Source organism: Vanacampus margaritifer, chromosome 9, assembly GCF_051991255.1.
Source record: "Vanacampus margaritifer isolate UIUO_Vmar chromosome 9, RoL_Vmar_1.0, whole genome shotgun sequence".
In the NCBI taxonomy this organism is placed as follows: Eukaryota; Metazoa; Chordata; class Actinopteri; order Syngnathiformes; family Syngnathidae; genus Vanacampus; species Vanacampus margaritifer.
In genome coordinates, this window is record NC_135440.1 from 24,944,515 (window position 1) to 24,967,689 (window position 23,175).

Sequence of the window (23,175 nt, forward strand, 5' to 3'; positions counted from 1 at the left end):
AAAAGTACACACTTAATGTTTATTAAAAAAATAAAATAAAAGCACAGCTTATACATGATTTAAATTAATGAAGACATTTATTATTAAGCTACTATTAACATTGTGAACAAATCGACAGTTTACATATATATATATAAAAAAAAATCATAGTTCTGCCTCTTGACTGTCATTTCAACTATTACATTAAGGACTAGTCAAAAGTTCATGCCCAGCCTATTTGAATGTATAACATTTCTAATATGTGGCACCGTGGCATTACAACACGTCCCCCCCTCCCCGCCCTAACTGCATGCTATCAGTTTCAGGAGATTGAAAGTAAAGTGCTAGTAAAGTGAGGCGCCCGTCCAATCATTCACTGACAGGTTACTACATCTTCAACTTACACATACGCTACTAAAAAAAAAAAGTTGGGGATATTGGGTGAAATTCCAGGATGTAATGTGAGTGTGTTCATGCCGTGGGAAAATATTCAAGGGGGGGGGAAATAAATCAAGCAAAGACCCAACTCACAAAAATGCACACGCTTTAACTTAATTTGACCTTCTGTGACTTTTTGAATGTTCAACATGTTTTTTTGCACAACTTGTTTTATAATAACAAACTTTATTTGTATAACGCCTTAAAAAACAAGTGTTTACAAGGTGCTTTGACAACCCAAAAATATGAATAAAAATCCCGATCACAAAATACAAACTATAAAAGAAACTTTTGTCTAAATCAAGGAACTGAATGGCAAAATTGCCTTTCAGTGACTCTTACAATCTTTGTTTCAAGATGCAACCTGTTGTAACCCGCTGATGACATTCAATGGCCACTGAAGCGTCCAAATATGAAAAGCATGAGACGACTACAATTTCTAAGTGAACAAGTAAAAGTATTGGTCGAGTCATGGATCTGTTGCAAAAAAAGCGACTTAAACATTGACCAGTTGGACGTATGCGTTCAAGAAGGTCAAATTAAGTTCACCTGTAAAGTTTCTAGTGCATTTTAGGTTGATTGTGACATTTCAATCGAAAGCCCAATTGCCCCAACTTCTTGCGAGCGGTGTATTTTAATTGGTAAGAGTGGTGCATCTCTTCGGTAGATGCCCATCTCCGATCGCATGTCCTTCTGTATCATCCGAACAGTTTTCCTTGGAAGACTTTTCCTTTGCGTCTTCATGTTCGCCCTCCGATTTCCCATCGCCGCTTTGTGAAACGTCCGCCTCGGCGACCCTCTCCATCCGTTCCTCCGTTAAGTTACTGGTGCTCACCTCAATGATGACAATGCCGTCGCCCCCTTCCAGTTGGAAGATACCCCCGGTGCCGGCTGCGTCCCGGCCGTCCTCTCCCATCATGGCCCCCTGCCGTTCTATCAAAGCGATCATCTGCATCCCCTCCTGGCTTTCTTGCTCCATCTTGCCGGCGCCGTCGCCGCCGACTTGGAAGACCACGCCCGGACCGTGGAGCGGCACCAGACCTTGAGCCGAAGCGCAGGAAATTGGCAAGCCGTTGTCGTGCTCTTGATTGAAGCCCGCTTGAGACTGATGGTTCTCCTGCTCCTCGGCGTGAAAATGGAAGACAAAAGAGCCCCCCTGGCCGCACTCCTCTTCCGCCGATTGACTCTCACTCGCCTTCTCCCCCCCCCACCCCTGTAGAAGTGACATCATCTCGCTTTTATCCCCACCCTTGTCCGCCTCTCCTTGCGTATTTGCCTCAAACTGCAGCACGAGCGACTTTTCCTCCCCGCCCAATCCCGCGCCCGCCGCCTCTTCTGACGAGACGTCCCTTTCTTCAAACTGCAACACGTACGACTCGCCCCCCTCGTCGACATTCAGACCCTCCTTCGCCTGTCCTTGATTGTCGAAACAGAAAACAAACTGCTTCTCCGTCAAGGTCCTTGCCGGATTCATTTGGGTCAATTCCGTCAGGGCGTTATTGCCGGGAGTTGTAGGAAGTGGCGTTGGAACGCTGGGGGTGGTGGATGCGACGTCGGCGGAAGACGAGATGCTTTGGAAAGGAGCGGCCGACGGCGAAAGTACGCGGTTCGATGCGGCGGATGGGCAGGATGGTGTTGAGACGGAATTGGTGGCGGTACCGACGGGCTCCGGCACACCGGCCGCGTTACAGTTCGTCACATCCGCGCTCGGCGTCTCGGCTAATTTTTGAAGAGCGGATTTGGGTTTGCGGCCCCGTCGGCCCCTTGCGGTCCGGTTGCTCTTCCCTAAAATGGGCCTACGGAGTAAAGAGTTAGCCGGGAGAGGCCCGACGGCTGTGTTTGCATCCTTATTATTGTTGGTTACAACAATGCGGGTCTGCTGGTGCTGTGGCGAAAGCGCCGGAAACTGGGCGAGCTGAGCATGCGTTCGGCTGTTGAACGCTTGCAGAGTCTGAAAAACGGGGACGCTCGCCGGGTCCGGCGCTGCTGGAGGCTGGTTGGCCGTGGGCACCAGAATCAAACTGGACTGAGAGCCGTTGGTCGAGGGGCACTGGAGCAGGTAGAAGTTCTGCGGCTGGGATGGAGGAGGAGGCGGCGGCGGCGGCGGCGGAGGAGGAGCTGGCGGCAACGCGGGACCCGACAAAGGGATGAGCTGCAAGCCGCTGGCTGTCTGGATCATGAAATAGTTCTGGGAGGTGTTGACGGGGATGTTGAGCGCCGGCTGCGACACGATCAGGCTGCCGCTGTTCCCCGACGATTGCAAGGTGATGGGGTTGAGGAGCGTGGTGGTGGTGGTGACCCCGCCCACGCTGGCCTTCACCGACACGCCGTCCTGACCCGCGGCCTCGGGGGAGGGCAGCGGGAGGGCGCTGCTGTGCGTCCGGATGTGCCGCTGCAGGTACGAGTGCATGACGAACTCTTTGGAGCAGTGCGGGCATTTGAAGTCCTTCTGCGGGGAATGCGTGCGGAGGTGGAGCTGGAGGTTGGAGGAGTGGGTGAAGCACTTGTTGCAGTGGGAGCACCGGAAGGGTCTCTCGCCCGAGTGGGTGCGTTCATGCTGTGGAAAAGAGTTCATTGGGGGGGGGCAAATTAAATTAAACTAACAAATGTAAGTTCTCATCTAATAATATACATCAATAATCATGCCGGAAGATAACAATTATACAATGAACCTACAGCTGTCGGTTGTAGGAGTAAAAAGCAGGATTTTAGAGGATTGACATTCAATAATTGTATCCAAAAACTAGGGCGCACGTCCTCTTTTCAGTCTTCTTCTTTAGTCACATTTAAACTGTCAAACTAAACAGTGTGCCACAATCTAGTGGGCAGCAATTACACTCAAAATAAAGAGGAGGCAGAACAAAATAAAGTTACCCCCCCCCCCAAAAAAAAAAATTCTTGACAATAATATGTTCAATGCAACCCCACTGTTGCACTCCAACAGTTTAGATCAATTTCAGAAGGCGGCCATTTTGCCACTTGCCGTTGAGTGAAAAGGACATCACAGTTGCGCAGGTCTCAGGTAACAACCAATCACAGCTCAGTTTCAGAAAACAGGTGAGCTGTGATTGGTCGTTGCCTGAGACCTCAGCAACTGTGATGTCATTTTCAGTCGACAGCAAGTGGCAAAATGGCCAACCTGAGATTGATTTTAAAAAGCGGCTGAATTTTGCTGCATAACTCATATTCCACATATGTAATATTAATCCCAATGTCATGTTTAGAGACTAGTGAGGTCACGTATAGCATATTATATGTCAAGACATGTTTAAGGTCGACTCGCCTACAATTAATAAGCCACCAATCACAGTATGCAAATTGGCGTGGTGACAATCACTGTCATTGGCTGTGAACTAGCAAATGCAAATCAGTGCATGAGATAGAAGCTAAGCAATCACAAAGAAAAAAGCATTATCTAGTCAATTAACTCATTCGCTGCCATTGACGGTTATACCCGTCAAAAATTAATTTGAACTATTTCTATTTACCTTTTTTTTTTCCATTTTTGTTAACAAGATTATGTACACCTAGAATTTTTTTGGGGTCCATTTAGAACAGATGTAAAATTTGTGATTAATTGTGAGTTAACTAGTGAAGTCACGCGATTAATTACAATTACAAATATTAATCACCTGATGCCCCTAATTTCCGAAAACATTTTAATAATCTTTTCTTTTTTTAGAGAAAAAATTATTTAAAAAAAAAAATCGTAATTAATCCCATGACTTCACTAGTTAACTCACGATTAATCCCAATTTTTATATCTGTTCTAATACAATAAAAAAATATATAGGTTTTCAAACTCTTGTTGACAAAAGTGGGAAAAAATGTTTTACTAATAAAAATAGTTAAAAAAAAATTTTGACGTCTATAGCCGTCAAAAATTCATTGAACTATTTATATTTACCATTTTTTTTTCCATTTTTGTTAACAAGAGTATGAAAACCTAGAATTTTTTTGGGGTCCATTTAGAACAGATGTAAAATTTGTGATTAATTGTGAGTTAACTAGTGAAGTCATGGAATTAATTACGATTACAAATATTAATCACCTGATGCCCCTAATTTCCGAAAACATTTTAATAATCTTTTCTTTTTTTTAGAGAAAAGATCATTTCGTAATTAATCCCATGACTTCACGAGTTAACTCACGATTAATCCCAATTTTTATATCTGTTTTAATACAGTAAAAAATAAATAAAAAAAAGGTTTTCAAACTCTTGTTAAAAAAAGTGGGAAAAAAATGTTTTACTAATAAAAATAGTTAAAAAGAATTTTTGACGTCTATAGCCGTCAAAAATTCATTTGAACTATTTCTATTTACATTTTTTTACATTTTTGTTAAGAGAATGAAAACCTAGAATTTTTTGTGGGTCCATTTAGAACAGATGTAAAATTTGTGATTAATTGTGAGTTAACTAGTGAAGTCATGCGATTAATTCCAATTACAAATTTTAATCACCTGATGCCCCTAATTTACGAAAACATTTTAATAATCTTTTCTTTTTTTTAGAGAAAAGATCATTTCGTAATTAATCCCATGACTTCACGAGTTAACTCACGATTAATCCCAATTTTTATATCTGTTTTAATACAGTAAAAAAAAAAAAAAAAAAAAGGTTTTCAAACTCTTGTTAACAAAAGTGGGAAAAAATGTTTTACTAATAAAAATAGTTAAAAAGAATTTTCGACGCCGTCAAAAATTCATTTGAACTATTTCTATTTACCATTTTTTTCCATTTTTGTTAAGAGTATGAAAACCTAGAATTTTTTGGGGGTCCATTTAGAACAGATGTAAAATTTGTGATTAATTGTGAGTTAACTAGTGAAGTCATGGGATTAATTACAATTACAAATATTAATCACCTGATGCCCCTAATTTCCGAAAACATTTTAATAATATTTTCTTTTTTTTAGAGAAAATATAATTTCGTAATTAATCCCATGACTTCACGAGTTAACTCACAATTAATCCCAATTTTTATATCTGTTTTAATACGGTAAAAAAAAAAAAAAAAGGTTTTCAAACTCTTGTTAACAAAAGTGGGAAAAAATGTTTTACTAATAAAAATAGTTAAAAAGAATTTTTGACGTCTATAGTCGTCAATGGCAGTGAATGAGTTAAGATCGGCAAACTTTGCTTTTTTTTTTTTTTTTAACTTCGATCTAATCCTGCTTGTATTACGAGTGTGTTGGGCAAGGTTCCGGATAAATATGAATTTAAACTTAACGACAAACTTGACAGGACCTTGGTCATGTCAAATGCACCGAGATGAACGTGGCGCTGACCTGTTTGAGGTTTGACGTCTGCGAGAAGGATTTGGAGCAGATGGTGCAGACGTGAGGCCGCAGTCCCGAGTGCATCTGACTGTGCCGGCGCAAGCAGCTGGTGTTCTTGAAGGACTTGCCGCACTCCTTGCACACGTACGGCCTCTCGCCCGTGTGCTGCCGCAGGTGGTACTGGTAATGTGAACTCCACTTGAACGTCAGAGCGCAGTGAGGGCACTGGAATGCCCGCACACCCGTGTGCACCTGCGCAAGAGAGGCATACGTGACATGTTTCTGGGGGGGGATTCTCCACAAAAATGAAGGGTAACGGGTTCATGGGATCGCTTCAGAGCATTCAGCAAAACTAGTGCTGTCGCTACCGAATATTTTTTAAAATCAATTAATCTACCGATTATTCAATTGATTAACTCATTCACTGCCATTGACGGCTATAAACGTCCAAAATTCATTTGAACTATTTCTATCAGTTTAATTTTCCCCCCACTTTTGTTAACAAGAGTATGAAAACCTAGAATTTTTTTTATTGTACATTTAGAACAGATATGAAATTTGTGATTAATCGCGAGTTAACTAGTGAAGTCATGCGATTAATTACGATTAAAAACTTAAATCGCCTGACGCCCCGAATTATTCATAATCTTTTCTTTTTTTTATTTATTTACTGCCATTGACGGCTATAAACGTCAGAAATTCATTTAAACTATTTCTATTAGTTTAACATTTTTTCCCCACTTTTGTTTACAAGAGTATGAAAACCTAGATATTTTTATTGTACATTTAAAACAGATATTAAAGTTGTTATTAATTGTGAGTTGACTAGTGAAGTCATGCAATTAATCATAATTAAAAATTTTAATCGCCTGAAGTCCCTAATTATTTTTTTTAATGAAATTATGGCAGTAAACGAGTTAATTGGCTAATTGGATTCATTTTAACTTTACATTAAAGTCTATTACAAAAGCATTTCCCCCCCTGATGACTGTTTATTAAATCATTTGCTCCTATAAAACGTATAAATACATTCTATTTTAAATGTTCCCAAAGACGTATTTATACGTTTTATTATTTTTTTTTTTTATGCTAGGGCATACAGAAGGCTTTGATGCAGCCTCTGAACTGCAGAGAACAGGTGAAGCAATGGTAGTAATCACAAACACGGCCAGCAGGTGGCAGCAGAGTATAAGGGATCAACCAGGGCCATGTTGCAAACGAGCTCATTTACCCACAGTTCTAAACAGATTTGTGAACAATTCTAATGCTAATTACTGCAAAACGGAAACAGATAGAAATATACTTGTTTTTTCTGATGAAAAAAAGAGACTTCTAATATTTCTTTTGGTGAGTTATGTGTTTTTATAGCAATAGAACACAATATTATGTAGGCCTTGCAAAATCAGTCAAAATCGAGTAAAACAGCCGGGAGCAAAGGGGGTTGCTTCAGTGAAAATGGCTGGGAGTAAATGAGTTAACCAGTGATTGGTCGTTATTTTGTGCTTCATATTTGTATAGTGATTAAAAAAAAGAGGGGATTGATATTGTACTGTTACAAATTTGGTCATTGTTTTCCAAAGTAAAAACAGATGTTTGCAAATGTCTTATTTTGATAATCACTCTTCTTTCATGAAGGACTACAGACATCAGTGAACAATTACTGTTGATTGCTGAAATCAGAGGATTTGGACAATAAAAATAAAATAAAAAAATAATCCAAACGATTACTCGATTATTAAAATAGTTGTCGATTAATTTGATCATCAATTACTTGCCGATTAATCGATTGATTTTGACAGCAACACATGTGAACAATGTTCGTTCTTTCCTTACCCGCTGGTGGATGGAGAGCAGCGAGGACCTCTTGAAACTCTTTCCACACTCTGTGCAGCGGTAGGGTCTCTCCCCAGTGTGGTCCCTCATGTGGTACTTGAGCCCCGATGACCCTTTGAAGGCTTTCCCGCACTCGGAACAGCGATATGGCCGCTCTGTACGAAAGAGAAGAAAGGACGATGGGAATTGCTGTATATCGTCTTTTATGCTCATGATATCCCTGTTACCTCCTGCGGTGGCGTTCTTGCACCCGCCGCCCTTTTTGGAGTTTTTGGCCAGCTTGACGGGCACTTCCTCCCGCTCCTCGCTCATGGCTATGACGCTGGCGTGAATCTCCCTCTTTCCCTCCTGCTGCTTGTCAGGAGACGAAGGCAGCGGAAGGGACAAGGAAAGGGAAGGGGGGCACACGATCTCGGCTTCGGCCTCGGCCAGGAGCCGCTGCTCGGGGGTGTGCGAGTGCTGGTGGGTGAGAAGCGAGGACAGCAGGGGGAAGGAGCGGTCGCAGGCCGAGCAGCTGAACTGGGAACGGGACTGGGATGAGAGCGAGTGCATCTGCGTGTGCGACGCAAGCGGAGATGATGTCATTAGGATGTTACATATTGCCGTAGTAGGTATTCAATAAGTAGAAGAAGTTGTTCTCACCAGTGACACGTGTCTATTGAGGCCTCCGCTGGTCTTGAAAGACTTGTTGCAGTAGCCGCATGACAGCCCCGCCGCCCATGCGCTTGGGGCTTCTGGCTCAGCGCTCTTGGAGCTCTCAATCACCTTGCTGAAGCTCTGCAGAAGGTCAAACTGGGCCTGGGTGGCGTCCACACTCTTTGAGGAGCAACCGAAAAGAAGAAAAAAAGGTCACAGGTTGATACTGTAAGTGCTAAAGTTAAGGAGCAGTTTGAAGGCTAACATTACCGTTATATCGTGTTTGGGGTGATATTTTATAGGTTAGCATTAGCATTAAGATAGCGGACTTTTTTAAATGTTTGAACACTTTCATGTATAAAAAGCGTGGGACATATTATTATTATTATTTTTTTTTAAACAAATTTTAGAGATTCATTTTTGGGATTATGCTCATTCCAATGTCGGTGTTGTGAAGCGCATAAATCAGACTTTTTTTTTTTTTTTTTTGAATCAATTAATTGATGATTCAATCGATTAATCAACTTATTGGATTCATTTTGTTTTTGCATTAAAGTGTATTGAAAAAGTATTTTTTTCCCCCCCGATTGCTGTTTAATAACCAGCGATTGATGTTTATTTCGTACTTCGTATTCATATTAGTGATTAGAAAAAAAAACTGATGTTGTACTATGTTACAAATTTGGTCATTGTTTTCCAAAGTAAAAACAGATGTTTGCAAATGTCTTATTTTGCTCACACACAGAATATAATCCATCTTCTTTCATGAAGGACTGCAGAAATCAGTGAATAATTACGATGAAATCAGAGGATTTGGACAGTTTAAAAAAATGGCTCCAAACGATTACTCGATTATTAAAATAGTTGTCTTATTAATTTGATAGTCGATTAATCGATTCATTTTGACAGCTCTAGTTTTATGTGTCTGGAAGTGCACTTCGGGTTGACCGTATATGATTATTTCGTACGCAAGTACGTCTACTCGCTAATATTACAACGCGTTACTAGCCGAGTTCTTCTCACTTACTGAATTGTTTCCGTCGGCCGGGTCCGACAGTCCAAGGAGCACCTCTGCCGTATGTCCGCTTTCAGCCGCGGCGGTCGTCTCAACCACCTCCTCAAAGTCGGTAAGCAGGTGTCCGGTCCTGACCAACTCGTCCTCGACCTGCACCTCTACCTCCGCCGCCCCTGGCCCCGCCTCCCCATCGGAGCCGTGTTCCGCCGGGGCCATGTGAATGGACTGGTGCTCCTCCAGTTGGATCCGCGTGGCAAACGTGTGCGTGCAGCTGCCGCAGCTGTAGAGCAGCAGGCTGGCGCCGGTGTCCGTGCTCAAGTGGACCTCGGTCCCGATAGCCCGGGATGAGCCGGCGCTCTCCCCCGACGGGGTGAGGCTGAGCCGCGGGAGCAGGTCTGCGTCCCGGCCGGATGACGACGCGGACAGGAAGACTTCTTCCATCCCCACCCCGGCGCCGTCGCTCCCTTCCTGGCTGACGTATCCCACCATGGCCGTCAACATGGAAGTGGCTTCCTCCTCCGAGCCCACCACCACCACCTCCACCAGGTCGCGGCCCCGCCCTCCCTCTTCTCCGCCCTTGCCCTCCTTGCCAGCCGCGCCCGGGCTGGCGTGAGAGTTCTTGTGCAGCGCCAGGTTGGACGAGTGCGTGAAGCTGCGTCCGCACTCGCCGCACACGTACGGCCTCTCGCCCGTGTGGATCCGCATGTGCTGCCTCAGGTTGGTGGACTGCGTGAAGGATTTGTTGCACACGTTGCAGGTGTAAGGTTTGAGGCCCAGGTGGACGTTCTTGTGCCGCCGGAGGCTGCTGGAGTTCTTGAAGGCCTTGGGGCAAGTGTCGCACGGGTACGGGCACTCGCCTGTGTGCTGGCGCAGGTGGTACTGGTAATGCGAACTCCATTTAAAAGTCAGGGGGCAATACGGACACAAGAATGTTCTGACGCCCGTGTGGACACTCTGATGCACCTGTTGATGGAGAACAAATACGATATATTTTTTATCCCCCAAAAATACTTAGGTCTCCAACTATTAAAATACAGCAGCGTGTTAGTCATTACCTGGAGAAGAGAGGAGCGCTTGAAGGCTTTGCCACAATCTTGGCATTTGTAAGGCTTTTCTCCCGAGTGAGACCTGAAAAAAAAAAACTGCAGTATAATATACGGCACATTTTTGGGCATTAACTCATTCAAACCCAAAAAACGTGTAAATATGTTTTTTCATCATTTGTCCTTCTCTCCCAAAAACGTATTTATCCGTTTTTTTATGCAAGAGCATATAGAAAGCTTTGATGCGGCTTCTGACATGAAGAGGTGGCTTAAAGCGATATTTATTACAAAAAAAACGGCCAGCAGGTGGCAGCAGAGTATAAGAGACCAGCCAGGGCCATGTTGCAACAAGCTCTTTTTGCCAGTGTTTTCACAAGGAATGTGAATATTTATGAAACTTAGCTATATTCTAATGCTAATTGCTGCAAAACGGAAACAGACACAAATATATGTTTTCCGTGATGAAGTGTTTTTATAGCAATAGAACACAATATTTTGTGGGACTTGCAAAATCCAGTTAAACAGCCAGGAGCGAAGGGGGTTGCTTCAGTGAAAATGGCTGGGAGTGAATGAGTTAATTCGTGTGGTTTTAGTTTTGCTGCAGCGTATAATTGTGTCCGTGTCTGCACATAAAACTGTAAATTAACCACATAAACACTGAATTATACGCTATTCTATTCATAATATGTGGGATTGCTAAACCACGAGTCTAACAACTTGCATTATTAACATGCTGCAAAACCATATACTGTATATATAAAAAAAGGTGCAAAACCCACATGAAACCTGTCCATCTTGTCCGACTTGTCGAAAGTTCAGGGTCATTTCAATGATTTGTGTAATCCGAACCCTAACGCTGGTGAGGATAAGCATGATAGAAGATGGATATGTGGATGTTTTTGTTATGTTATTATAAAAATATGACTATGATATATGGCACAGTCGGTTTATTACGTTTACGGTTTCTTTAATTGCTAAATGTTGGGTTGGTATTAAAAGGTGGATTAAGTCTGGTAATTCCCCACTAATGCAAACGCACGTCTTGCCCCTGATAAACATCGTCAATCTTTCTGGCAGTGTTGATCAAAATTGAGTCCTACATTTTGTGTAGTGATTTTGTATTAGATCTCAATAAATTTTGCAGGTGTATGCGTGTACCTTTGATGATAGAGTAAAGCAGAGGAGCCCTTAAAGGCCTTGGGACAAAGGTTGCAGCGGTACGGCCTCTCATTGTTATGGCTCCGTTGGTGGTGCGTGAGCCGGGACGACCACCTGAAGCTCTTCCCGCAGTCCAGACACTGGAAGGGATGCTCGGACTGCTCGGCCTGCTGGGCCGACTCCGACGATGCCTCCATGTCCAGAACCACCTCCACGTTGTCCGCCACGCCTTTGTTGCCGTCCACCAGGTCCTCTCTGTCCCGGTCATCCTCGCCTGAGCCAAGAAGGGACGGGAAAGGAGAGAGGGAGGCGGAGGACTCTGGAGCCAAAAGTTCTGCTTGGACCACCAGAGTGGCCACAGAATTCGCCATGACAGGTGAGGACGTTTCCTCGGAGGCAGATCAGTTTTGGAGCATAGTCTTACACTTCATCCAGGCCATCCTTTGTTTGTTGTTGCTGTAGTGTTGGAATCCAGTCCCACGACCGGAAGCAGCAGCTGTCAATCCATCTGCACACAAAACGGGCGTGAAGACAAAAAAATAATAATCCGATGTCACTCTTCACTCGTGGTAAGAATGTACCCTAGTCCCACTTTTTTTCCCCTCATTCTTGCCTTGGAAGCTCTCCACTATCTTTGCTCCCTGTAATTCCCCAGCATATTATTGATTGCTAAATTGCTAGCTATGCACAATCCCCAACTAGTATCAGACAAAATGTCCTCGCCTAACCCTAAAGATGAACATGCTAGCTAAACATAAACATTAGAACTCCCAGGTTTTTTTTTAACGGTGTCAACAAAACAGTCAACGTTACTTACTGGCCCACATTTGGCCCTCGTCTAAGCAGAACGTCTATTTAATGTTCGATATTTACATGCATAAACATCGGCTAAAAAGCGAAACTCGTCGCGTATCTTGAAGTCCCTCGTAAACGATATTATTGATAATATGAGAATGAGATGCATACCGCAGTGCTAATCCACACAACCTTAACAATAAACAGCACAGACTAACGTTCTCCACCCGAAGCCGCCCTCGAAGAACAATGATGGCGATTGGCCGTTTGACGCAAATGATGAGCTTTTCCGATTGGCTAGCTACTTCCTACTGCGAGTGTGTTTGTGCTATATTTTTTCTTTCCTTACCACCTGTCCTCATTTAACTGTAGGCGTCAATTATATTATATTTTATTCGCAATAAAGTAAAAGTTAATGTTTTTGTTTTGTCAATCAAACGTTGATGTTGAGTCTGTACCAGTTGGCTATGGCGCAAAGCAGTCTGGGATATGTAGTGCTCATGCGTGTGCATACCGGAAATTACGTTCGGAGCTGTGTTTGGAATAATTTCACACATTTCATACTCCCTAGTCACCATATGGAGACTTGTACAGTGTGAATAATATAGTTCAAGCGCCAGTCAAATAAAAATGAATTAAAACAGTTTTCCAACAGTTACGTCTTCGTAATTACGTCATCGCTGTTACATATTCGTCATAGCTGCTGTGGCGTCAGTGAGAATATTGAATAAATTGATTAATTATCATAGCATTATATTGGTATCTTGCATTAGAGTTGTCACGACCGCCCTAGTGAATCATGTATAGAGCCTATATTTACATGGGGAAAAAAAAATCTTAGCTCAAAACCTTCTGGCTGATGTTAGAAAAAAAGTAATAGAAAGCCTACTAGAACAACTTTATTCAGAGATAGGCACCTTATGTATCCCGCCGGACGCTTAAAAATGTACGGCGGCCACAAATGGCTCCATAGTTTGGACACGACTGCAGGGTTTAGGGCAATAACATTGAAGAGAAAAACTTGTAGTTTGGATTTGAAAATTATATTTTGGTGACATCACTTTTCTGATCACTTTCTATGTCCATCTGTGTTGTGATGTGTTGCTCGACATATATTGAATATATTTTTCTATCGTAACTCATGAATTGGCGCAGTGCATCATGGGATAGTTTCTACTCTATATTCCAAATGGCAAAACTCGCTGTAGATATCACTAATTATCCCGAAAAACCCAAAACGCATCTGTTTTGTTGCACATTCTGTAGTTTTTATTTCACCAAGGCACATATTTCACATTGAAGCCAATCAGTGTCTGGAAGAGGCATCTCGATGTTACAATAATTTAACATACTGTAATTGAAGTGTACACTATTAGAATACAAACTGTATAAAAGTATAAAAAAAGAGAGGAGACTTGCTCCCTTGCAGCACAAAAATAAATAGTTCCACCAAGTTACTTAAATAAATAGCCAATACTGTAACAAATACTAGAAGAGGAATGAACAAAAATGATAGTGAGGAAATTGGTAATCTAAATTATATTGTAGAAAACAACATCATACACAAAGCACTTTTACAACCATTTACATTCATGTACAATTATGTACACCTTTACGTAATAAGAGTGTCACAATACATAGTATTTTAAGACTTTTAGTGTTTAACTCCCCCCCCCCTTTTAAATTCCAAAGCATTGTTTCAAAATCAGCCCCCCCCCCCTCACTCATCCAAGACGCTAATCCTACAAGTTTGTGCAAAGAATCTAATCAGGTCCATCAGTGCTCAACAACGGGGCCCACTCAAACAACTTTACCACATTAGAGATGTCTCCTCATTCTCCAAGCGTGAGAAACAGGCGTTACAAAAATAGATACTCTGACTCTAGTACGAAAAAGCATTCACTTGTCTTCGACCTCCATTCTGACTTTTGCAGATTACTTGACATGACAAAACTGGCACATTGGATTTTTTTTTTTTTTTTTTGTACTTTAAGGGCACTACTGTGAATAACCTTGACTATCTGAGATGTATGCTACACCTACTGGAATAAAGTCAGATGAATAAATGCACACATAACAAGTAATTAGTTTGAAGAAAAGAAATAATTAAGTGCTACCTCGGAGATCAGTGAGACACAAGAAAACAAGAAGTATGTGGTCAAATAAATTCACGTCAATCAAGAAATGAAGATGCCAAGTGACGCACAACAACTTCAAATAAATAACATTAAATAAATTACTAACAGTCAATAAATAAATAAATACATAAATAACATGGTCATGGACTAGGTAAGAGTTCAGGAAATTATGATCACCATAGTTACACTGGCAGATGGTTATTGTAGTCGCATTATAGTGCATCCTCTTTGGCTCTGGTGGAAAGAAATAGGATTCTCTGCACATGCCGTTAGGTGATATTGCGGCCTCTTGGGATGCCTTTTGACTACAGCGCACACCGACAAGACCCCCCGTTGTTACCCGTGGCGGGGCTCTGTGCGTTCTCACTTCTCATTGAACGGTGGAGATCTTTGGCTTGAGGCTAATGAACGCTCTGTATGCCCAATCGCAGAAAAGCTTGAAGTGGTGGAGGAGCTCCTGGCTGGACTGCAGCACGTCAAACTGGTAAGTGAGGTGCGGGGGGAGGGAGGGGGTGGCGGGGGTCAGCTTTGGGGCCTCCACCCTCTGCATCTGTTGGCGGGATCAACCATACATTCATTTACTCGAGTGTCCAGAAAATGTCACATTGTATAAAACGACGGGGGGGGGGAATACAGTCGACGACTCCCTGGCAGGCCAAAGCTATGTCTAATATAAAAAATATGGCTTTGGTGCCATCTTGTGGCATCTTGGTGCCATGTGTTGAAGTAAGGAGGATTGCTCCATTTTGTCAGGCCTTAGCCTTGTCGCTTAGAAGCGCTTTGCCACCATCTTGTGGTATTTAAACTCATTCACTGCCATTGACGGCTATAGACGTCAAAAATTCATTTGCACTATTTCTCTTAGGTTTTTTTTCCACTTTTGTTAACAAGAGTATGAAAACCCAGAAAAAAATGTATTGTACATATAGAACAGATCAGGTTAATCTTAAGTTTAAATAATTAAGTAATCAAACAAAAAAAGAAAATATAAAAAAATTTGAAGCATCAGACAATGAATTTTTTAAATTGTAATTAATCGCATGACTTCAATAGTTTACTAATGATTAATCACAAATTTTTATATCTGTTCTAAACGTACAATAAAAAAAATTCTAGGCTTTCATACTCTTGTTAACAAAAGTGGAGAAAAAAAGTGAAACTAATAGAAATAGTTCAAAATAATTTTTGACGTCTATACCCGTCAATGGCAGTGAATGAGTTAAGGTGATTACAAACCAGATTTTTGCTACCCGCGGCAGGACTCATTCCATGTCCCCATAAAACTCTTTTGTGATCTTTCTGATACGCCTTTAGATGCCACAAGATGGCACCAAAAGCACTCCTTTTATATGAGACAGAGGTTTGAGTTTCGAAGCGGATTACGGTTAATACATTCTCCCAAAAAAGTTTACAATGGAGTTCCGATGGTGCTAAAGCACTACTTTTATACTACTAGAAAAGGCTTTGGGGGAACTATGTTGAAGTGAGGGAAGGAGGTTCTACAGTATTATACAAAACAAAGTCTTGGCTATTACAAAAGTAGTGCTTTGCCGCAATTTTTTTTTTTGGGGGGGGGGGGGGGGGTTATATAAGCAAATATCAACATTTTGGGGTGTGTGGAAGGCGACGTCAACCACTCTGCTATTTGCAACAAGGTTCGGCCCCTGGGGATTACTGCTGTTTTTGCCAATGGAAAAGTTTCAAAAGCAGAGCGAGCCCAGGGACCGTGCAGCGGAAAAGGGCCATAAGTCAGCTGGGATAGGCTCATTACGCCCACCCACGTTATAAAAAAAAAAAATTATTGGATGCGTGGCTTTTAACCGCTTCGACGCACTCAAAGCCAAATTGAAGCTGGGCTCTTCACCTGACGGTACAGAAGATTGATGAGCGACTTCATCTCCTTGATCACCTCCACCAGCTTGGGCAGCGCCGGGTTGTGGTGCTTCTTGGACACCCTGTTGAGCCACTCAAAGTGGTGCTCGTACAGCTTCAGGTCGGCGTGCAGCTGAGAGAGTGTGGGCTTCAGCTGAGGAAAAAAAAAAAAAAAAAAAAAAGAGAGAGTGAGCATGGGTGTGGCAAGATGTGCTGTAATTGCGCGGGGAAGACGAAGAAAACAGGCCGACTTCTCACACACACGCACACGCACGCACGCACACACCATCCCCAGAAGAAACACATTATCGGGGGCATTACCTCAAGGTTGCTGAGATCATTGGCCGATCTGTTGCTCATTTCTGGCAGGGACCTGAACCTGTGGGGCTCAACGTCAGAGTCGAAGGCATGCTCCCTCTGAAGGAGAAAACAAGACACAAACACACAGCGGCTCGTCACTATCTTGCATCAGCACGGCTGCGCTCATCCCTCAGACAAGTCACGGCAGCGTGAGGAAAGTATTAGTAGTGTGACAAGGTTAGCCGGGAGACGCTTTGTTCCCTGCGCTTTCAGACAGTAGCGCGCGCCGAGGGACGTGCGGTCGATCGGGGTCAGCGCGAGTTCACTCGCACTCAGCCTCCCCAAATGTCACTGGTGGGGAGTGTAAAAGTACTTAGTTACTGTAATCAAGTCGATTTTTCAGGTATCTTGTAGTACGTTTGAAAACTAGTATGCCGTTTCTACTCCTTATGTTGCAAAAAAATTAAGAAAAAATGACGTAAATAGAGAAAGCGGGAAAACTCAGGTCTTATTATTAGCTAATTAGCATATTTTTTTGTTGCAAACTATTAACTCATTCACTGCCATTGACGGCTATTGCCGTCAAAAATTCATTTGAACTATTCCTATTACTTTAACATTTATGATTGTGATTAATTACAATAAAAAAAAAATTAATCGCCTGACGCGAAAAAAAAAAAAGATTATTAAAAATTAGAAGTGTCGGCCGATTAATTTTTTTATTGTAATTGCATGACTTCACGAGTTAACTCACGATTAATCACAAATTTTATATCTGCTCTAAATGTACAATACAAAAATTCTAGGTTTTCATACTCTTGTTAACAAAAGTGGAAACAAAATGTAACTAATAGAAATAGTTAAAATGAATATTTGACGTCTATAACCGTCAATGGCAGTGAATGAGTTAAAAGAGGAGATGAAAAAATGGATGCATCTTTCTTATACAGACACATTCCTATCTACATGTTTAGCCTTTGGTGGCTGAAATATATCCCACTTGGTCACTAGGAAATATGCTAGCCACCAGTTAGCATGCAAGCTAACAGGCTAACAATTGCGGGGAATAATCGCTGATGCAAACAAAGGCGGCAGCGCTCAAGTTCTAGTGTGGGAAATTCATGCTCGACAGGTGAAGAGCATCACTGGGCATTGTTTCATCCACAAAAATTAAGAAAAAAAGAGTTAAACGCCATATCTCCACAATTCAGTACTACATAGTTTTCAGTCTACACGCTTTTCGCAATGACCTTCTAACTTGTATTTAGACGCAAATCTCTGAATTCAAGTTGAATAAGCACTTCAACTTTTACCATACAATTTTTTTTAAAATCTGTACTTCTACTTAACAACACAGTGCGAGTAATTTTCCCAGGTCTGCCAAATGTCAACAATGCGAGCAAATGACTTGAACCCACAGGATGTTTTGTGCACACAACAACGCACGCCGTGACCAAGAAGGCAGCGAGGAGCGGCAGCACACAGCTGAAGGGAAACTCCAGGGTCACTATAAAAAGCTGCAATGACGCAGTGCTGCCCACTGCCCAGCTACGGCGTGTGTTGTCATCCACGTCTGCGCTCACTCTCGTGTAATTCCCGTCCGGGCCGCCAGAGGGGGGTAAACGGTATGCAGGCAGGTGAATTGAGGAACCATCAGTCTCTACATACATTATGTAAATATTTTCTAGGTATGTTTTTATAGCATTTATGGCACGTAATTTTTTTTCCCAGAGCTTCAAAAACACCTTTAAGTATATTTCATATTAAAGTGAGTAAGAACAACACAAAAATATTCTACAGTGTACTCTAACAAATCGTATTTTTTCTAAACTAACCAACTTAATTCATCATCTTACAATATGTACCAAAATGTACATTATAAAAATAACCTTTCTGTAGCAATAAAAATTTGGATTACAAAATATAATGTTCAATAAGTTTCAACAAAAACAAGGAGGTGCAAAATACATTACTTCCTGTTTTTTCTTCTTCTGTCGAATTTACACAAACTAAATAAGTGTCCTGCTATCTAGCGGTTGGCAGTGGAATTACACTCTGATATAAATGAGACCGAAATAGAGTTATTAACTGTCAGATTTTTTTGTCGTAACTGAATTTATTTGTACAGCAAATTTCCCCCTAAATGCCATCCATTTACCCACTGTGTTGCATGTATGCCTTTAAGGGGCGTGGCTTGGCTAGTGACAACAGGAGCAAGTGTTTTCATTTTGTATTGTAAATCAAGGTACCACTATAGTAGAAAACGGAACAAGAGACATTATGTCTGGTCCACTAATGAATGTAAATGAGTGATGCGGCATGCGTCATTCCCCGGAGAGGAACATAACAATATTAAGGTGATTAGTGTTCTGAAATGTTTTGTGCAAACGTGTTGTGTGGGCCGGGTGTTTCCTTAACCTGTTTTTGTTGTTGTTTGTGTTGATGTTTTTTTTTTGGCATGAATGTGCCGCATTGTGTCTCTTCATAACAGCTCACTTATGTCGTGGTCTTATGTTTTGTCTCTGCAGCTTTTGTCCTCCATTCATCGTTCATACCAGGTACACACACAAACGCGCTTCACGCACACGCCACTCGGGCTGCCTGATCTCTTCATCTCTTGTGGTTTTAGCTCCATCTTTCTCAGCCTTTAAATTGGCCCTCTTATCCTCCCTTTTCTTGCTTCCCTCCATTGCGGCTCATGACCTCACCCGGCAAAACTTAGCGTCCAGCCTCTGTCTTCCTGAATGCAAATACAGGAATGTGATAAATCTTTCTTGATTTTTATCAAGTCACTTTGCTGTGGCGACCAAAAGTCAAGCACTAAACACCACACCTACACAACCGTGACTATTTACAGAAGCCTCAATACGCACCGCATACGCGCCGGACCGCAAAAATGCACACGTGTCTTTGCCACCGGACAGACACACATGGCCACATTGACATGTTTTTGTCGCAAAAAACTTATATAAACTTATACGTATACGCTCCAGCTCCTCTTTTAAAAGCATCACTTTCATTGCTGCCGGAGCTGGGACTTTCCACGGATTCCTATTCTATTTATCTTTCCGAACGACGTCCTCTTTTTAGCAAAAATTCCACACAATAAGAAAAAAATACATCTTCCATGTTACTGAACACTGTCAAATACTGTCCCCAATGCTCCTTGATGTGTGTGCGTGTTTTTTTCTGAGCTCAACCACAGGTTAGACGATGGCGACGGCGATAGCCTCAAACACACACACACACATATTTAGAACACTTCTTCTACACATCGACTAATCAAGACTAGAGAGAGTACGAGGCTATTCTTGGCTTTATCTCCCCAACACAAAGAGTTTTAAAGTTTGCATAATGCAAAAATAGAATCTGGATCAGTCATGTGAAACCAAAGATGCTCAGATATGATCCGCGTGCATTTTCACCTGTTACAAAACACCAGCTGGAGACGAGTCTTGGCTACATTCTCGCATCTGATTTTCCTACCCACTCAAATGTCAACAAAATAGACGCTTTTAGCCAGACGTGTTCGTACAATGTAATTCAGCGGTGGGAACAATTCTACGCCAATCACACTTCCACAGTCTTGCCGCAGAACCCAAACATGATTTCATGCAAACATTATCTCGTACAGTTCATGTTTGTTGTTATTTCATGATTGGTATGTTAAGTTGAGCTGGAGGCGAGAAACATCTTGGCATGGAGTTTTTTTTTTTAACCCGCTAGCTTGACTCTTCATGTCACGCTCTCTCTATGCCTTTGTCGTGAGTTTTATTTGCAGGTCAGGTGCCATAAGGTTGCTGAGTCAGCTTTCTAAAGGCCCGTGAGGTCACTCAGTCAAATCTCTGCTCTTGTCTAAGCCCGCACGTGGACTCTGGCCAGTCGGTCATCAGTTAAAAGCAGCTTAAGTCCGACCGGAGTCCTACGTAATAGCTGAGCTCATGAACACATGCTAAAAGGCGTGAAGATAACATTAGCGCGTTCATTAATTCTATTAGGTCATTAAGACTTGATGCAATGGCTAGCAAGTGCCGTCACAAGCACGATTTGTCAGGAGTTTATACAACGACCACCAAGAAAAAATGAGCAAAAACAGGAAAAACTTTTTTTTTTCTGAGAATGCTGTAATATGCATGCCAGGCCAGTAGTTGGCGATGTCATTAACATATTCAACACAATATGAATGAGCTTCGACTTATTTTACCATCGAATCATTTAAGCTAGATTTACCGATTCCACGTGGAAAGTGTAACCTTATCCAAAACTTCAATTTTTAAGTTTCTGTTTTTTTTATTAAGTAAACTAACAACCAGAATGACACACGGATCAGTTTTTAGTGTAGTTTTAAGCTCACGGTTCGGTTCACATTGGGAAACAAACTTATGTTATGTGTAAACAGGATCAGCTTGAAATATTTTCTTTTTAAGAAAGTGCAGGATCAGTAGTTTCTTTTCTTTCTTTTTTTTTTTTATACATTTTGAAGAGTCACACTTCAAGTGCCTTGACTTTCAAGTTTTTTTTGCGGTACAAGTCGCCGCTTGTCTTATTTTTTTTTTCATCGTCTTAAAATACAAGCAAAAATTGGAGCTACACGACAAACGGCACATCTGACAAACACCAATTCACATTGGTTTCTTTGCAGTAGGAGGACAGTTGGAACGAATTGATTACATTACCATTCATTCCAATGGGGAATGATGATTTGTACCACGCTAGGTTGTTTTACAGTGGCACTACATGTGTTTGTTTGCGGATTAGGCATGTAGCTACAGTGCGAGGAAGTTGCTCCTCTCATTCCGGGACCTTACTTTTAATTGTTAGCATTTTTTTATGGCTAGTAAGGAAATGTTATAGCAAAGCTTTCTCAGGCCACATCAAATGACTTGCCGGACCAGATCTATCCTGCCGGCCTCGAGTTTGACACCTGCCATCTTGTTGGCTGCTGTTTACTTACCAGCAGTTCTTGCGTGAGCTTCATGAGATTTTTGGTCTGGTTGGACAGCCTGTCGATGTCGCTGGGCCGCCGTTGAGGCAGCGGCGAGGCAGACGTGAAGACGGGCAGCTGGGCCAATAGCAGCGAGAAGAGCAGAGACGACGACGAGTCGAGCAGCACTGCGGAGAAGGGCAAGAAAACGGAAGCAATTAGCGGAGAGGCGCTGTCATCTCGCCGTAATGAGAATGACCTCAGGCCGCTGCTGTCAACTCCAGAGGAAGATATTGCAACATAATATAAACAATAGCGCCAGACTTGGCACGCGGCGCCCCCGCGTTGAGCCTCGGTGACAGATTCATGTTTTCACAGGCAAATCATTAAACACATCAGCATCACTCCTGGCCTGGATAAAGCCGTGCAATGAATGCGGCTGATTGTCACACCTGCAACTGGATAGGCGCGTGTGTTGCCGCTATAAATTATATAGACCGGGGGCCAAGTCAGACGCTGCAAACAGTAAGCTCATTCATTCTTTTGCCTTTCAAGTTCAAATACAAGCTAGTGTAAAGCATTTAAAAAGGAGGGGACCACAGTGGTGCTGAAGCCCTACTGGAGGCTTGATAATTACAGGTGAACCGCAAGGATTTACTGACAAAATAACACGCGTGTGAACTCAGAATCATTTCAGGACAGTAAAGCAGCCTTTAAAAAATTCTAGCAGTCGAAAGTTTTGACACACACTTTCTGTTGAATGAGAGACTGTGTCCAAAACTTTGACTGTGTGCTATTTTTGGTGTGTATTTATCATCATGCACCTAATTCAAAATTACACTAGATTTATTTTTAAATTAAAAAAAAAAAAGCACTCACACATTCACTTACATTTCATATTGGTTGGAATCCAACAGAATGGGAAAACCCAAACAGCAGGTGGATAAATAAATAAATAAAAATTAAAAAAAAACAATAATAAATCAACGGGCACTCCGGCAAGACGTGTCACGTGCTCCGGCTTCTCCTTTGGCGCCTTTTCAGTCAAAATGAGGAGCAAAGTGCGTCCTGACAGCTCGCACGGAGCGCGGCAAAGACAAGTTGAATTGTGGGGGAGATAAAAAATAAATAAAATAAATATCGTCCAACTTTTTGTTGTTGTTGTAAGTTTGGATCAAAGTTTGAGCTGTTGTTATCTTTATGGCAGGTAGAGAGAGACTTGGACAGAGTAGAGAAAGAGAGAGAGAGAAATGCAAGAGAGAAGGATGCGATGTGTGGTAAGTCCAATTTTTGCGCGCAAGTGAAGTGTTTAGGCTTGTTTAAAACTTCCTTTATAAAGACGTCGGGCCTATGACACATCGCCAGTGACTCACTTCATTCATAAAAACACACACACACACACAGACACACGCTCTCTCTCCCTCTCTATTTCTCTCCCCTCCCTTCTGCCCCTCTACTCTCCACCCTCTCTCCCTCTCTCTCTCTTTGCGAAACTTGAAAAAAAAAAAAAAAGATTCCGTTGTTTTCTTTCCTCTATCACTTTCTCCCCTCCCATCCCTGCCGGCTCCTATCTTGCACTACTTCCTCCGGCCACATCAGTGCGCCAATCATTTTGTCCCCATCTCTTCTTATCTGGCCATCTCCGAATCCAAATCTCTTCCCTCTTTGCCCATTGTCTTTACGTGTATCAGGCCAGCTCATCAGTCATGTACCTTTCATACCTGCACATGTTCTGGAGATCTTTTTTTTTTTTTTTTTTGACTTA

At 42.1% G+C, this 23,175-nt stretch overlaps 2 protein-coding genes and 1 long non-coding RNA gene across 4 annotated transcripts; 1 reads left to right on the plus strand and 2 right to left on the minus strand.

The window, feature by feature from the left end:
- Window positions 1–48: 48 nt before the first annotated feature.
- znf628 (zinc finger protein 628) lies at window positions 49–12,441 on the minus strand. Of its 2 annotated transcripts, none has more exons than XM_077575590.1 (9): window positions 12,348–12,441; window positions 11,382–11,889; window positions 10,236–10,308; window positions 9,193–10,143; window positions 8,172–8,345; window positions 7,757–8,081; window positions 7,530–7,684; window positions 5,706–5,948; window positions 49–2,974 (listed from the first exon to the last, which is right to left on the minus strand). In XM_077575590.1, exons 2-9 carry the CDS (start codon window positions 11,750–11,752, stop codon window positions 1,052–1,054), a joined length of 4,215 nt encoding a protein of 1,404 aa, XP_077431716.1. In that variant the 5' UTR covers window positions 11,753–11,889; window positions 12,348–12,441; the 3' UTR covers window positions 49–1,051. The 2 variants fall into 2 exon arrangements, with proteins under 2 accessions (XP_077431716.1, XP_077431717.1); XM_077575591.1 differs by lacking the exon at window positions 12,348–12,441 and adding an exon at window positions 12,199–12,340.
- On the plus strand, window positions 11,768–19,039 carry LOC144057733 (uncharacterized). Its single transcript, XR_013295314.1, has 3 exons — window positions 11,768–11,950; window positions 14,746–14,798; window positions 19,015–19,039. It is a non-coding gene; the product is annotated as an uncharacterized LOC144057733 (long non-coding RNA).
- On the minus strand, window positions 14,610–22,685 carry il11a (interleukin 11a). Its single transcript, XM_077575600.1, has 5 exons — window positions 22,302–22,685; window positions 21,441–21,598; window positions 16,508–16,603; window positions 16,179–16,340; window positions 14,610–14,864 (listed from the first exon to the last, which is right to left on the minus strand). The coding sequence occupies exons 1-5, from the start codon at window positions 22,306–22,308 to the stop codon at window positions 14,685–14,687; spliced, it is 603 nt and encodes a 200-aa protein (XP_077431726.1). The 5' UTR covers window positions 22,309–22,685; the 3' UTR covers window positions 14,610–14,684.
- Between the last annotated feature and the right edge of the window lie 490 nt (window positions 22,686–23,175).